The sequence below is a fragment of the Macadamia integrifolia genome, unplaced genomic scaffold (assembly GCF_013358625.1).
Source record: "Macadamia integrifolia cultivar HAES 741 unplaced genomic scaffold, SCU_Mint_v3 scaffold1594, whole genome shotgun sequence".
NCBI lineage: Eukaryota > Viridiplantae > Streptophyta > Magnoliopsida > Proteales > Proteaceae > Macadamia > Macadamia integrifolia.
This window is the reverse complement of record NW_024868270.1, coordinates 1-13669: the sequence shown is the minus strand read 5'-3', so window position 1 is coordinate 13669 and position 13669 is coordinate 1. Positions and strand designations below refer to the sequence as shown.

At 37.9% G+C, this 13669-nt stretch overlaps 1 protein-coding gene across 1 annotated transcript in view; it reads right to left on the bottom strand.

Moving 5' to 3' along the window:
* The window catches only part of LOC122064271 (GDP-mannose transporter GONST1-like), a 40351-nt gene extending 39506 nt beyond the window's left edge, over window positions 1-845 (bottom strand). Inside the window, exons 1-2 of the mRNA XM_042627982.1 lie at window positions 479-845; window positions 89-259 (exon numbers count right to left, since the gene is read on the bottom strand). Coding sequence (XP_042483916.1) covers window positions 89-259; window positions 479-489 — 182 coding nt within the window. The 5' untranslated portion in view covers window positions 490-845. The remainder of the gene's footprint in view (window positions 1-88; window positions 260-478) is intronic.
* Between the last annotated feature and the right edge of the window lie 12824 nt (window positions 846-13669).

The window sequence follows — 13669 nt, the reverse complement described above, 5'->3', positions numbered from 1 at the left end:
AAAAAAAAAAAGCTTTTTACACTCAGAAAAAAACTTTTAACTCAATTAAACGAAAAAAATGAAAGAAGTAGAAAAGAAAAGAACATGCCTGTTAACCACTTCTCTTCTTACTGGACTGGACACCTGATCTAGTACTCCATAGTGCTCACGGCTTGTGAAGCTTCTTTCTCCGTTTCTTAACAAGTTATTAGCAATCACCATGAGATGCCTATGTTGAACTGAATCAGAAGAATCTAGAGAAGCACCTACAGGTATATTTCTTGGACACAAAAAGGAGAAAAAAGATTTCAGCATTCAGACACCATCAAAACAAAGCAGTGTTAAACAAAATTACGCAGAGATAATGACAGACAAGTTATAAAAACTACGAAATCACAAGAAAATGAAGAAATCCCTAAGCCCATTTATCACTGCTCAACCAACAAGGTAAGGGAGGTAAGGGGGAAATATTAAAAGAATTCTATAGAGGAAGGACTACCTTGAACCCATTTATACTGAAGGATTAAAAGAAGTTCACCAACGGAGGAAATCCACAAACATGTCTACATCTCAGAAAACCCATAATCGTTGCAACTGAATCGCAGCAGCACAAGCTCAAGAACATGACTAACTGCAGAAAAATTGAGAGAACGAAGATCCCTATACAAGGGAAAATTAACAGAAGCAGAGACAGTCAGAGAATCCTTAAAACAGAGAGCGAAAAAACGTGATCAAGGAAACCGAAATTTTAAACTGCCAAGAGGGAATGAACTCTAAGCCTGATGTTCAAAGATGAAGTGGGACAGACGCAGACTAAGAAAAAGAAATGGAATTTTTTCCAGAAACTTGCGCGTCTCCTTTGACTGTCCACGTACTCCCATTTATGATTTATTATGAACTTCATTTGTTTTAAATGTTGGCATGATTCCGTCTTCCGCTCCCATGATAGAATATTAACGATAGGTTGGTGATTGAGGTATTAAATTTACAAAAATATCCCTCACATAATACGGGTGGAGATTCTTTGTTCAGATTCCATGGTGAGGGCGGAAGAGAAACATCAGGGTTTATTGAAGAGTGGCCTTTGCCAGAGGAGATCAAAGTGGTGGTGGAGGGAACAAAGTGACCACTCTCTCTCTCTCTCTCATGTGCCTGATTTATCAATTGTTCATCATATTCAATTTTAGTGTTTGTAATTTCATCGTTACTACTATTATTTATAGGATTAAAATCTCTTCACAAGATATAATCCTTAGACCCAATAGATCACCATAGATAGATTAAGAACACCAAAAATAATAAGATAGAAACTATAAATAATAAAAGCGTATCTTGTTTGGGATCCATAGTAAAACAAAGCGTAGCAGAAAACCTTCTGATCCACGTAGTAAGGTACTTCTCCTCTATTCTCTTATGATCACTAGCTAGATGAAGAACTTGAATGTACAAGGGAGGAAACCACAAGCTATCTGTTTCACTTTCTCCCTCTCTCCAGAATGCACGTTGTGAATAAGATTAGGGTTAGAGGAGGGACCTAGCTTTCTATTTATAAAGTTTCCCAATGGACCTAGTCATCACAAGTCCAATGGTTAATTAAAACCCAAACTAGCCAGCTCATATTAAACTAATTAAAGCTCGTATGTCTCACTTAATTAAACCAAATAATTAACCTGATTTTATTAAAGCACAAAAACCCAATTTATAAAAACCCACATGAAATATTCTAACATTCTCCCACTTGGGCTATATTAATTGCTATCAATTTTTGAAAACTTTTTTTGTCCTTAAAATAAAAATCTCAGACTAATCATTACCTTAATACACGTGTCTTTAAAATGGTCTAGAAACATCTCTAATAGTCAATCATGTCTCATAGAGTCTCAAACACCGAGTCATGGCGATAATTGCATCTTATAAATGATGCAGGACCTTCCATGGTCACGAGAGCTCTCAACTCTGCTAACATGGATTCAATATGGTAATGTGGCAACTGGATAATACCTACATAATGGTTCCATATGTGTTATCCCCTTGTCAGTCTAATTTTCTCTCTCTTAAATGGTACAATCACATTAGAGAAAATTTTTCATGGTTCCAATGAACCTGTATGTCTTATCTTCAATAACTCGAGTTATACTTTATGTGTTATAAGACATACCTTAAGGCTAATAACTGAATGCCCTAGCCTTTGCTCAAGGTTAACACATACTTTAAGACTTCAAACATTTATATATATAACATACTAACATATAAAACATCCACGTGTTAAATACAACAGCTATAACAAAACTGCATTTTATTAAATAGAATTGCATGCAAAAGACAATTAATATATAATCCCAAAAATTACAAAAAGGTAAAAGTACAGATGAAAATTTTATTACACAATAGAGCAAAATAAAATATCTCTCACTAAACAATCGCATCCCATGATGCTCCTAAGCCCATGCTAATGACATGTCTCTCAAAAACACAAGGGCGAAGGCCTTTAGTCAGAGGATCAACTACCATATCATCTGTAATAATATGCTCCACTGTGATGTCACATTTTTAAATCTTTTTCTTTATGGTCAAATATTTAACCTTCATATGCTTGGATCATGTGATACCCTTATTGTTGTTAATAAACAACACAGCAGAATTGTTATCATAGTACAACTAGATGGGTCTAGCCACAAAATCAAACACTATCAACTCCCTTATGAGGTTCCTGAGCCGAATTGCCTGAATAGCTGCTCCATAGCATGCTACAAATTCTGATTGCATAGTTGAAGAAGTTATCAATTTATGTTTTGTACTTTTTTACGATACTGCCCCACCTGCCATTAAGAAAATATATCTTGATGTGGACTTCCTGTCATTCTAACAACCAACAAAGTCAGAGTCTGTATACCCTACTAGCTGTAGTTCCTGAACATGTCTATAAATCAACATATAATTCTTTGTCCCTTTTAAGTACCTTAAAACCTTCTTGGCAGCAACCCAGTGATCGTGACCAGGGTCTGATGGATGTCTGCCTAGAACTCCTATTGCAAAAGAAATACCTGATCTAGTACAAACTTGAGCATATATGATACTTCCAAGTGCACTAGTATAGGGTACTTTCTTCATTAAATCTCTCTTAAAATTACTTTTAAGGCACTATAATAAGCTCAATTTATCACCCTTGAGAATTGAAAAATTTCCAGATTTGCAATCCAGTATACTGAACCTCCCCAAAACACGATCAATATATGCTCCCTGAGAAAGACCTAATAGTTGGCGAGAACGATCCCTATGGATCTCAATGCCAAAGAAAAAAGACGCATCACCAAGATCCTTTATGTCAAACTTCCTAGATAACAGTTGCTTTGTCTTATGCAACAGTCTTAGATCACTGCTTGCAAGCAAGATATCATCCACATAAAGTATTAGAAAAATAAATATGCTCCCACTGACCTTGTGATATATACGTTGATCTACCTGGTTCTTGATAAAACTGAATGAAGTCACAACACTGTCAAACTTAAGTACCATTGCCTAAAAGCTTGCTTAAGCCCATAAATAGACTTATTAAGTCTACATACAAGATGATCAGAACCATTCACAGCAAAACCTTTAGGTAACTCAACAAGCTCTCAAACACCATTATGTTTCATCAATTGCATTTCATCTTTTATTGCATCCAACCACAAATTTGACTGAGGAGTAGAAATAACATCTAAATAAGAAACTGGATCAATCACACAACTGATGTTGTAGTCATGTTCTCCCAAATAGGCCATATAGTCTGGTGGTATGGCCGACCTCCTCACCATGGTGGATCTCCTGAGTAGAGCCTCCATAACCTCATCCTGAACCTGAGAGACCTCAGTAGGAGCTATATCAACAATATGCTCTTATATCTCAATAGTTACAGAAATCGATGTAGTAGGCTCTACATCCATCTAGATAGGTAGAGTAAATGATACAGTCGTCCCAACCCCACTACTATTCTCTATAGTTTGAGAACAATTACCCTTCTCGGCCACGTCAAGTTCTAGAAACTTTATTGTCTGTGATTCCAAAATTCTAGTACCTCCATAAGGGTTATAAATTCGATAACATTTCGAATGATCAGAGTAAGCAGCAAAGTAGTGACGAGTAGTTCTGGAGTTCAACTTGCTCAAAGTTGGATTATACAACCTTACTTCTGCAGGACATCCCCAAACTCTAAGATGGTTCAAACTAGGTTTCCGTTCAGTCCATAACTCAAAAGGAGTTAATGGAACAACTTTAGTAGGGACTCGGTTAAAGATGTAAAGGGCCATCTTCAAAGCCTCACCCCATAAGAATTTAGGTACATTTTTCCTACTAATCATACTTCTCATCATATCTATAAGGGTGCGATTATGCCTTTCGACCACTCCATTCTGCTCAGGACTCCTAGGTATAGTAAATTGACCTACTATCCCATTATTCTCTAAGTATTTGGCAAACGGGTCTTTAAGCTGTCCAGCATCGCCATGTCTACCATACTACTCACCACCACCGTCAAATTTAACAACCTTGATTACTTTTCCCAATTTTTTTTTCACTTTAGTTCTAAAAATCTTAAATTTATCAAGAGACTCAGACTTTTCCTTAATATAAAATAGATAACCATATCGGGAATAGTCATCAATAAATGTGATGAAATAAAAATTTCTACACAATGTAACTGTATAGGGTCCACTGATGTCAATGTGAATAACCTCTAGTAGGCCAGAACTATGGACTGTCCACTTCTTCTTTATCTTAGTCATTTTTCCTTTACAACAGTCTACACATGTCTCTAGGTTACCTTCAAGAGTGGGCAAGATGTCAGACTTTATCAATCTTTCAACTCTTTCCCTAGAGATGTGACCAAGCCTTTTATGCCACAACATGTAAGACTGTTCCTTAGGTAAAAGTCTTTTGGGAACAATTCTTTCAACATTATAAGAGACATAAATATCATGAGGAGCTAAACACAATCTATATAGTCCATAAGACATAGTACAGTAACCAACCTTATTTGAATTGAAGAACAAATTAATCATAGCGTTCTTTATTTCAAAATGGTAACCACAGAAGTCTAAAACTGAAACGGAAATTAAATTCCACCTAAAGGACGTTATATAAAAAATGTTTCTTAACATAAATTGAAAACCAAAGTTTATAATTAAAATGACATCTCTCACAAATTCTACATCAGCTTGTTTGTTGTTCCCCATAGTGAGCTTTGATTCATCCTTATTTGACTTCCTCCGGTTTATAAATCCTTGTATAGTAGAAGCAACATGGTTAGTTGCACCACTATCTAGCCACCAAGAACTGGATGGACTTCTGATAAGTTGGATTCATAAACAAATGCCAAAGAATCATTACCTGCATGCTCACGTTTAGATAACAAAGTCTTGTACTTAGGGTATTCTTTCTTCACATAACCTTTTTTTTTACAAAGGAAACAGTGACATCATCCTTCTTAAAAGAAGATTTCTTATAACCCAAATTGCTAGATTGACTAGACTCCTTATTGATTTTTTGAGCAACTTTATTAGTATGAGATTTAGACTATTTATCTTTATGAAAACTAGAGCTAGAAGCAAACAATGTTGTATGAGTTTTCTCCTTCTTCTGTTTTTTTCTTTCTCAATAACAACTCTAGAGATCAAGTCATTAATGGTTCAGGTTTCATCTTGGGAGTTATAATTGGTTTTGATGATCCCAAAATATGAATGAAGGGTATTTAAGACTTAATGGACAATGCAAGGATCAGGAACATAAATATTAAGGCTTTGAGTTTGGTTTGGTAATCCACCATCCGAATTATATAGTCTCTAACACCTCTATAACCATTATACCTCAAATTGAAAAGTTCCTGTAGAAGAGTTTCTATTTCAGTATAAGATGAAACTTGATACCTAAGTGCCACTGCATCCATCATCTCCATAGCAGTGCAATCAGTAGGTAAACCACTTTTTAGGTGATCTTTGATCGACCTCTTTATGGATAGTAAACAGATGCGATTTCTCTTTACCCATGCAACATGCATCAATTTTTCATTACTAGTGCTTTGATCAGTGAGATCCGTTGGTTTATTCATAATAATAGATGTGTGAATATCTATCATTTTCATGGCAAACAATACATACTCTTTCCATTTCTTGCAATTGGACCCAGTCAGAACCTCAATAGTAATCATATTATTGTTGATAGAAAATGTGACAAAAAAATAAATAATGTATATCATTAGCATAATGTGAGTACTGTGTTACTTAAAAAAATATATAAGTACACCAATTGAGAGTTCACAAACATCATTATATAAACACCTTTGGGTTGAATTCATAACATGTAATTGCAGAACCCTCCACATATCAGCAATCATAAAAATATATTCCAACATTTGATAGGCTATCACTTTTGGGTGTACAGACTACTTAGGTTAGTAAATTCTCAACCATATGTTATCTATGTGACCCTCTAAGTACTAACACACAATCACCTTCTTTGAGTGTATGACCATACATTAGAACTAGAGACATCCCACTACCGTATAAGACCGATATTCCACAGATTCAATCAAGAAGACCACTTTGGTGATTGCAACTTAATCAAATTTATGAAACTCTCTCATACCGGGATATAATTAATATCACTCATATCAAACCAAATAGTATGTAATTTTAGACTTGAAGATAAGAGGCTAAAATTGTCCCTAAAATTATAATAGATGCTAATAACATTGTTTAATACTTTAATCATCCATTAGGATATTTTTTCATTTATTTTTAATCCCATAAACAGTACCATGAGTACTATTCATTCTCATTATTTAGGGTTTTAAACATAATAATATTTATTGATTAGGGTTTCAAACCTAATAATCCTTAATCAATTAAGGTTTCAAAATAATCATCCCTAATCAATTAGGGTTTCAAAATAATCATCCCTAATCGATTAGGGTTTCAAAATAATTATCCCTAATCGATTATGGTTTCAAAATAATCATCCTTAATCGATTAGAGTTTTGATAATGGTTTTAAATCTAATCATATTTAATTCATAGATTTAATCCAAAAACTATAATCTATCCCTCATAAATTTGATTAGGGTTTTAAACCTAATCACCCATAATCCATAGATTCAATCCAAAAACTTGAATCTATCCCTTGCAAATATGATTAGGGTTCTAAATCTAATCTATGGTGGCTCTGATACCACATATAGGACTAAAATCTCTCCACAAGATATAATCCTTAGACCCAATAGATCATCATAAATAGATTAAGAACACCAAGAATATTGGTATAGAAACTATAAACAATAAAAGCGTACCTTGTTTGGCATCCATAGTAAAACAAAACACAGCGGAAAACCTTATGATCCATGTAGCAAGGTACTTCTCCTCTATTCCCCTATGAGCACTGGTTAGATGAAGAATCTGAATGTACAAGGGGGGAAGCCACAAGTTGTCTCTTTCTCTTTCTCCCTCTCTCTCCAGAATGCACGTTGTAAATAAGATTAGGGTTCGAGGAGGGACCTAGCTCTCTATTTATAAAGTTTTTCAATGGACCCACTCATCACAAGTCCAATATTTAACTAAAGCCCACACTAGTCAGCCTATATTAAACAAATTAAAGTCCGCATGTCTCACTTAATTAGACCAAATAATTAGTCTGATTTTATTAAAGCACAAAAACCCAATTAATAAAAGCCCACATGAAATATTCTAACATTATTGTCACTGACGAGAGTTGCAACAGATTGGTTGTTGTTGACACACTTTTTGGCTTAGCACAGATCTACACAACACAGAAGATAAACTGGCCCAGAGGGAACTCAGGGAAGGAGGCTCTGATGCCTAAATTAGGTCACAAGGAGGTAAGATAGGAAAGGAACGTAGAGTTATGAGTGTGCTAAGAGTCTTACCTCTGAAATCCATTAAGTATTCTTACCTCTGAAATCCATTAAGTATTCTTTATATAGAGATCGATGGCTCCCCCTATTGGCTAGCCGGTTGCTTTCCTAGCTGATGTGGACCTTCTTGCCATTGGTGAGCAAGTCACCATCTACGCTGAGGTGGAAGATAATGATTAACCTAACCATGGTTGGTCCATGGTCAAATAACTGCCTAATCAATCTTTGGTTAAGTCTATTAGCTACGGTTAGATCCAGAACGGTTATGGATGCCATTGTCCTATGGCCAAGTGCAGGATTTATGTCTCATGTGAGTGGTCGACATGGGTGATTGTCATTACACATGGGGATAGGATATCAAGCTCATGTAGCCCAAAGCTTCTTATGAGATGGTAGGTCAGTCTTAAAAGAGACGTTCATATGTGGTCGGGGTGTTCCTGATCATGACTGAGTTCATGCCCAAGGTCGGGGTTATCAGCACTGATAAGGCCTCACTGTAGTCGATGTCCTAAAGACCTATTGGCCTAGGACCTGATTTGGGTTTTGTAGGACCAAAGGGAACTATTGTAGGTCAATGCTATAATGGTATATCAGATGCCTCCCACTCCTTCGAGTCCCTAGAAGAGGAAGTTGTGGGAGTAGAGAATGTCCCCTCATGTTCCTCGGTTAACCGTTCGTCATTCCTAAGTGTGGTTTCAAGTTCATTAAATATATTTGATGCCTTTCTTGATACGTATGTCGTCATGTTGACAGTTAGCATTCTTAGTATCCTCGGGTGGCATGGCATCTAGCTATATTTGGGTTGGTTTCCTTAACGATTAGATGGGGGGAGAGACACACTACTGTTTGCAAATGATGAAGGGAGTCGTGCCTTGGATTGTTGAGTTTCTTTCATCTGGACCATCGACGATTCCCTATACATTGATCTAGATTTCATAAAATTACCTTGTGCATTCTTGGGGTTATAAGTGGAATACTCGTCTTTTTTCGAAAGGTTGCTTTTGGCTCTATTATCATCTTCTGAGTCGATGACATCATCTTTGAGTTGCTGTTGCCGTCTTCTGCTGCCCCAGTGGGGTTGGTGATTGTTGTCGATAGTTCATCTTCACTGCCTCTCCCATTTTCTTCATTGTAAATTGCATTTCTTATTCCCAAATCAGTATGTTTCTTCTCTATGTTGTGCTTTTGTTTTGTTTTCTTCTCCGTTTATCTCTTTCTTTCATTCTCTGTAATGGTGTCTAAGATTACTTTGACGGATTCCCGTGAGCGTTTGAATCCCGATGTTGGGACTTCGTACGCTCCCCCTCCAGGAGTAAAGAGCCCATCACTCGTCATTCTCTGAAAAGGAAGGTCCCTATACCTAAGAGGGCTTAAAACAAGATCACACTAAGTTATAATCCCAAGAACGATTCTACCTGCAGATTTCCAGTGGGAAATGTTGTGTCTAGGGTATCAGCCAGAGAGTTAGAGAGGTATAGGGAGGACTTCCACATTCTAGACTTTGTGTTCCTTAGAGTTCTTGACAAAGGGGAGAGGGTCAATGGTGGGAGAGAAGGTGAGGCATGCTTCTACGAGCGTCCTCTGATGGCTGGACTTCACTTCCCTGTCCATAAGTTTTTGTGTTGTGTCCTCAGGTACTATGACATTGTCCCAGCCCAATTGGTCCCTAATTCTTAGAAGAGTGTGCAGGGGGTTTTATGTTAGGTTAACACAGCTTAAGAAGGCCCCACTATAAAGTTATTCATGAGTGTCGAATCCCTTTCCGATCACCCGACCTTTCCAGGGTGGTTCAACATCAGGCATTGCAATAAGCTTCACTTGGTTGTGGATTTTCTGCCGACCTCAATCTAGGAATGGAAGGAATAATTCTTCTTTGCAAGGTCCTCTGAACCATTCAATTTTCCAATGGTCTAGTCACTGGTGAACATAATGAAGGTCAATAAGTTGTCAATCCTTGATGATGAGGGTAAGGAAACTCTAAAGCTGTTGAAGGTGCCTATCTGTGTGGTTATCTCCACAACCTTTCAAACTAGCAGTACCTGGCAAGGTTTGGTTTGAGTCTGGATGAGCCTCCCTATTAGTTTTGTCTAATCCATAACCGTGTTTTGTAAGCAATTTTATTAACATTATTCCTTCCTATGGATCGAGAGCTTATGTTGGACATCCACGATGAGATCGAGGAAGAGTAGGGTTTGGAGGAAGGAGTTAGTGGTCCTATCGATGAGCACCAAGGTGACGATGTTGAACAGAGACCCTTTGGAGGGGATTAGGGTGAGGGTCTCTCTACCCAGCGAGAGATCGACGAAGTTTCGAATGACCAAGTCCCTCTTTCCGTCGTGGAATTGAGGAAGTGCAAGCGTGAGAGAGAAGGTGATGGATTGAAGAAGGAAAGATAGGTCACATCCCCAGAGCCCTCTGCCTCCCCAGCTATCGAGGCTACTGGAAATAAGGACATGTCTATTCCTGGCAACTCCACCGACGAACTTGTAGTCATGTCGCCCCAAAAGCAAAGTAACAAGGGTTATGAGAGTTCTAATAAGTAGAAGCTGGCAACAAGGAAGGCCATTGGTACTTCCACTAAGGAGTTGTATGTTCCCAATTATGGTATTACTCGTGGCCAGTCGGTGTATGATAACCCGTCTTGGCCTAAAGTTTGGTGATTGAGGGGGAGGGGAGGGGAGGGGGGGGGGGGGGGGGGCTTTCGAAGGTTAAGGAGAACTTGAAAGGGAAGAAGCTCTCCTCGCTACTCATCTGGCAGGGGTAGGTCCTCTTCTTTCTTTTGTACCACTTTCCTTTCCTTTTGTATTTTATGGTGATCAAGGATTTTCTTTCATTGTAGGGGCAAGCTTTGATGGGTGAACACTTTATCCAAGCGGGGGAGTGCCATCGCTTGGGGAAGGACTATAAAAAGAAGTGCGATGTGAAAGGGGCTGATGTGGCAAGACAGAAGGAAGGATTGGCCAAGGTTGTTAGGGATAGGGAAACCTTTGATGCCTTGGCCTTGTTGAAAAGTACTGAGCTTGACAGATTACGGACTACACTGGATCGAATTTAGGAGGGTTCGTTGGAGGCCACGACTAAGGCTTTGGCTGTAGAGGAAAAAATTAAGAGGAAGGAGCTCGAACTTCATCAGGCTGCGAACGACATAGACATATTGAAGTAGCAACTAATGTTGTTGAATAGTGATCATCAGAAGCATAAGCAGTATTTGGAGAAGATGGTTGCTCAGGCCAAGAAGGAAGTCTGAGATGTTGTCGTCAAGTACAAAAAGGCTGAAGATTTCAATAGGGAGACGGCCAAGGAAGGTGCCCGTTGTTATCTTCTTGGGCTGATGACCTTGTTCCGGAGGTTGAGAGAGTCCACCTCGACTTTAACTTCAGTGCCTTCTTGCAGGAGTGGGAGAAGGAAAAACGCTTAAAGATTGGTCAGCCATCAAAATCTCCTACTAGTATCTCTTCTAAAACTGTCATGGGTTATGGGGAAATGGCCCAAGTTAAAGAAGTTGAGGTTCTAGTTTCAAGTGGACCGATGGTCACGAGTCAAGTGGCCTGCATAAGAAGGGTGCAGTTGTTGCTGATGTTGGGACTTCTGCTGCTTCTCCTTCTAGGGGAGTCAATGTTCCTCTTGCTCCTTCTATCAAGACTGCCTCTGTTGCTTCTCCCATTCATCTTGCTAAAAATATTCTTGCTCCACCTGCTCCTCCCGTCAAGGCTGCTCCTGTCGATTCTCCCCTCCTTCTAAGGACTAGGTTTTTAGGATGCTTTTGATGTAAATGAACAATTTCACTTCTTTCTCTCTCTTTTTTATTTTTTATGAAGGTTTAGGAAGGAGATTCCTTCTGTCTTTTCTTCTTCTTTTCCTCTTTCTTTTATGACTATGTAGTAACTATTAGAATGGATCATTCTTTTACCTTTTAGTCTCTTTATACTATCTTCCTGATGGCTTGATTTTATGACATCATTCTTTGGGGTATCCAATGCCCCCCCATAGCGTTGAGATGTAGTAACATATGCCTCCCCATTGTGTTGGGGCGTAGAAATGTATTGCCGAAGCTTCTCCATTGTGTTGAGGCATAGAAGAGTATGCTCGACACCTCCCCATTGTTTTGGGGCGTAGATGTGTGTGCTCGATGCCTCCGCATTGTGTTGGGGCGTAGAAATGTATGGCCGAAGCCTCCCCATTGTGTTGGGGTGTAGATTTATTGAATGATCTCTCTCTCTCTCTCTCTCTCTCTCTGTACACAAATAAAATATATTCACAATACACAATGATTTGCACGGATGCAAGTAGGTTTCAACTACTACTTTTTTGCAATAAGGAATCATTGCCTTGTGTACATTATTGCTTATTATCTTTATTTATATTCAATATACTAATTTTAGTTTTACAGCCAAACCTCGAGTATGTATTTTTAAACCTTATATTTCTCTCTTCCCCCCCCCCCAGTCTTTTATCCTTTGTATCTAAGTATACGTAGCATATATTAGATTTATTTAGCCAAGTAATAGAAAGACCAATTCTCATTGGGCGGACTAAGGTGCCTAATACCTTCCTTGGACCATAACTTAGACCCTTACTTAGCTGAGGTTAGACCAATTCCCCATTGGATGGATCTAGAGTCATTCTTTATTTAGTGAGTCCTACACCCTAATTCTAATTGACAGCTCTAATTTGATCATATCTCTCTTTTCCCATGAGATGAGATGGAGGACAAGCCCGTATGCCTCTTACTTTCTTAGGTCGGGTTATACCATGTTCATCGTAGACACCAACAATAGAACCAAAACAAGGTTTGACTTGCTACCTAGTTATAAACAAACACCCCAAAAATGGATCACAAGCCATTAAGAAGCTTAAAACCCAAGTTCCACATGATTCTACCCTTCAAAATGAGAATAAAAGTTTACTAGACCTAATCTAGTCTCATCGGATCCCAAGAGGCACGTCGGCTCCCTCGCCAGTAGCCATTGCCCTGCACAACCTGTGGAACCTCAAATCATAATTGAGTCATTTGACACCATTAATCTCTTACCCTAGGTCAGTGCTCATCATTTTTTTTTTTTTTGGGTGTTTGGGTAATATGAATAATAGCTAGATGTGTTAAATTCATTGAGTCGATTTGGTTGGAGAAATTGGTAAAGATTTTCCAATCCTGTATTCCTATGTATTCAATATGGGATCGAGCTTTGCTTCACCTCCAATGAATGAAGAATCATTTTACCCACAACCTTCATTGTCGGAGGCATTAATTATGACCTTGATCTAAAGAGAATATCTTCATCGTTGCTGAAAGAAATTTTTTGTTAATTTTCAGAAATTGACATAAAATCCCCTCAGGCACCAATCCAACGGTTGGGGTGCAAAATTGTTGATAAGGCATAGTATGAGCATGGATTTAGTAATCAGTATTTGATATGGTGTTAGTATTGGACGATATGATATTAATACAATAGGATCCATATTAGTCTAGATTGAATGGATTTACCCTTGATTTTTAATTAAATAAAAAAAAATTACTTTAGGTCTATATTGGTGAATTGATACATTTTCTTTATATCTGTTGATATCGAGAAATCCTAGAAAATAGAAAGAAGATGCAAGGTTTATCATAGTTTTTTTTTTTTTGGTAGATCTGCAAGAGGTAAGAGGTGATTTGCTTCTTGATCAGCCTTTTTTGCCATGTTTCTGCCCACCTCTCCTTCCTTTCTCATATCAATGCTTTTTTTTTTTTGTAACAGGGTAATTTATTAAGAAGGGAAAAACATCCAAATAGGAGAGAAAAAAAGAA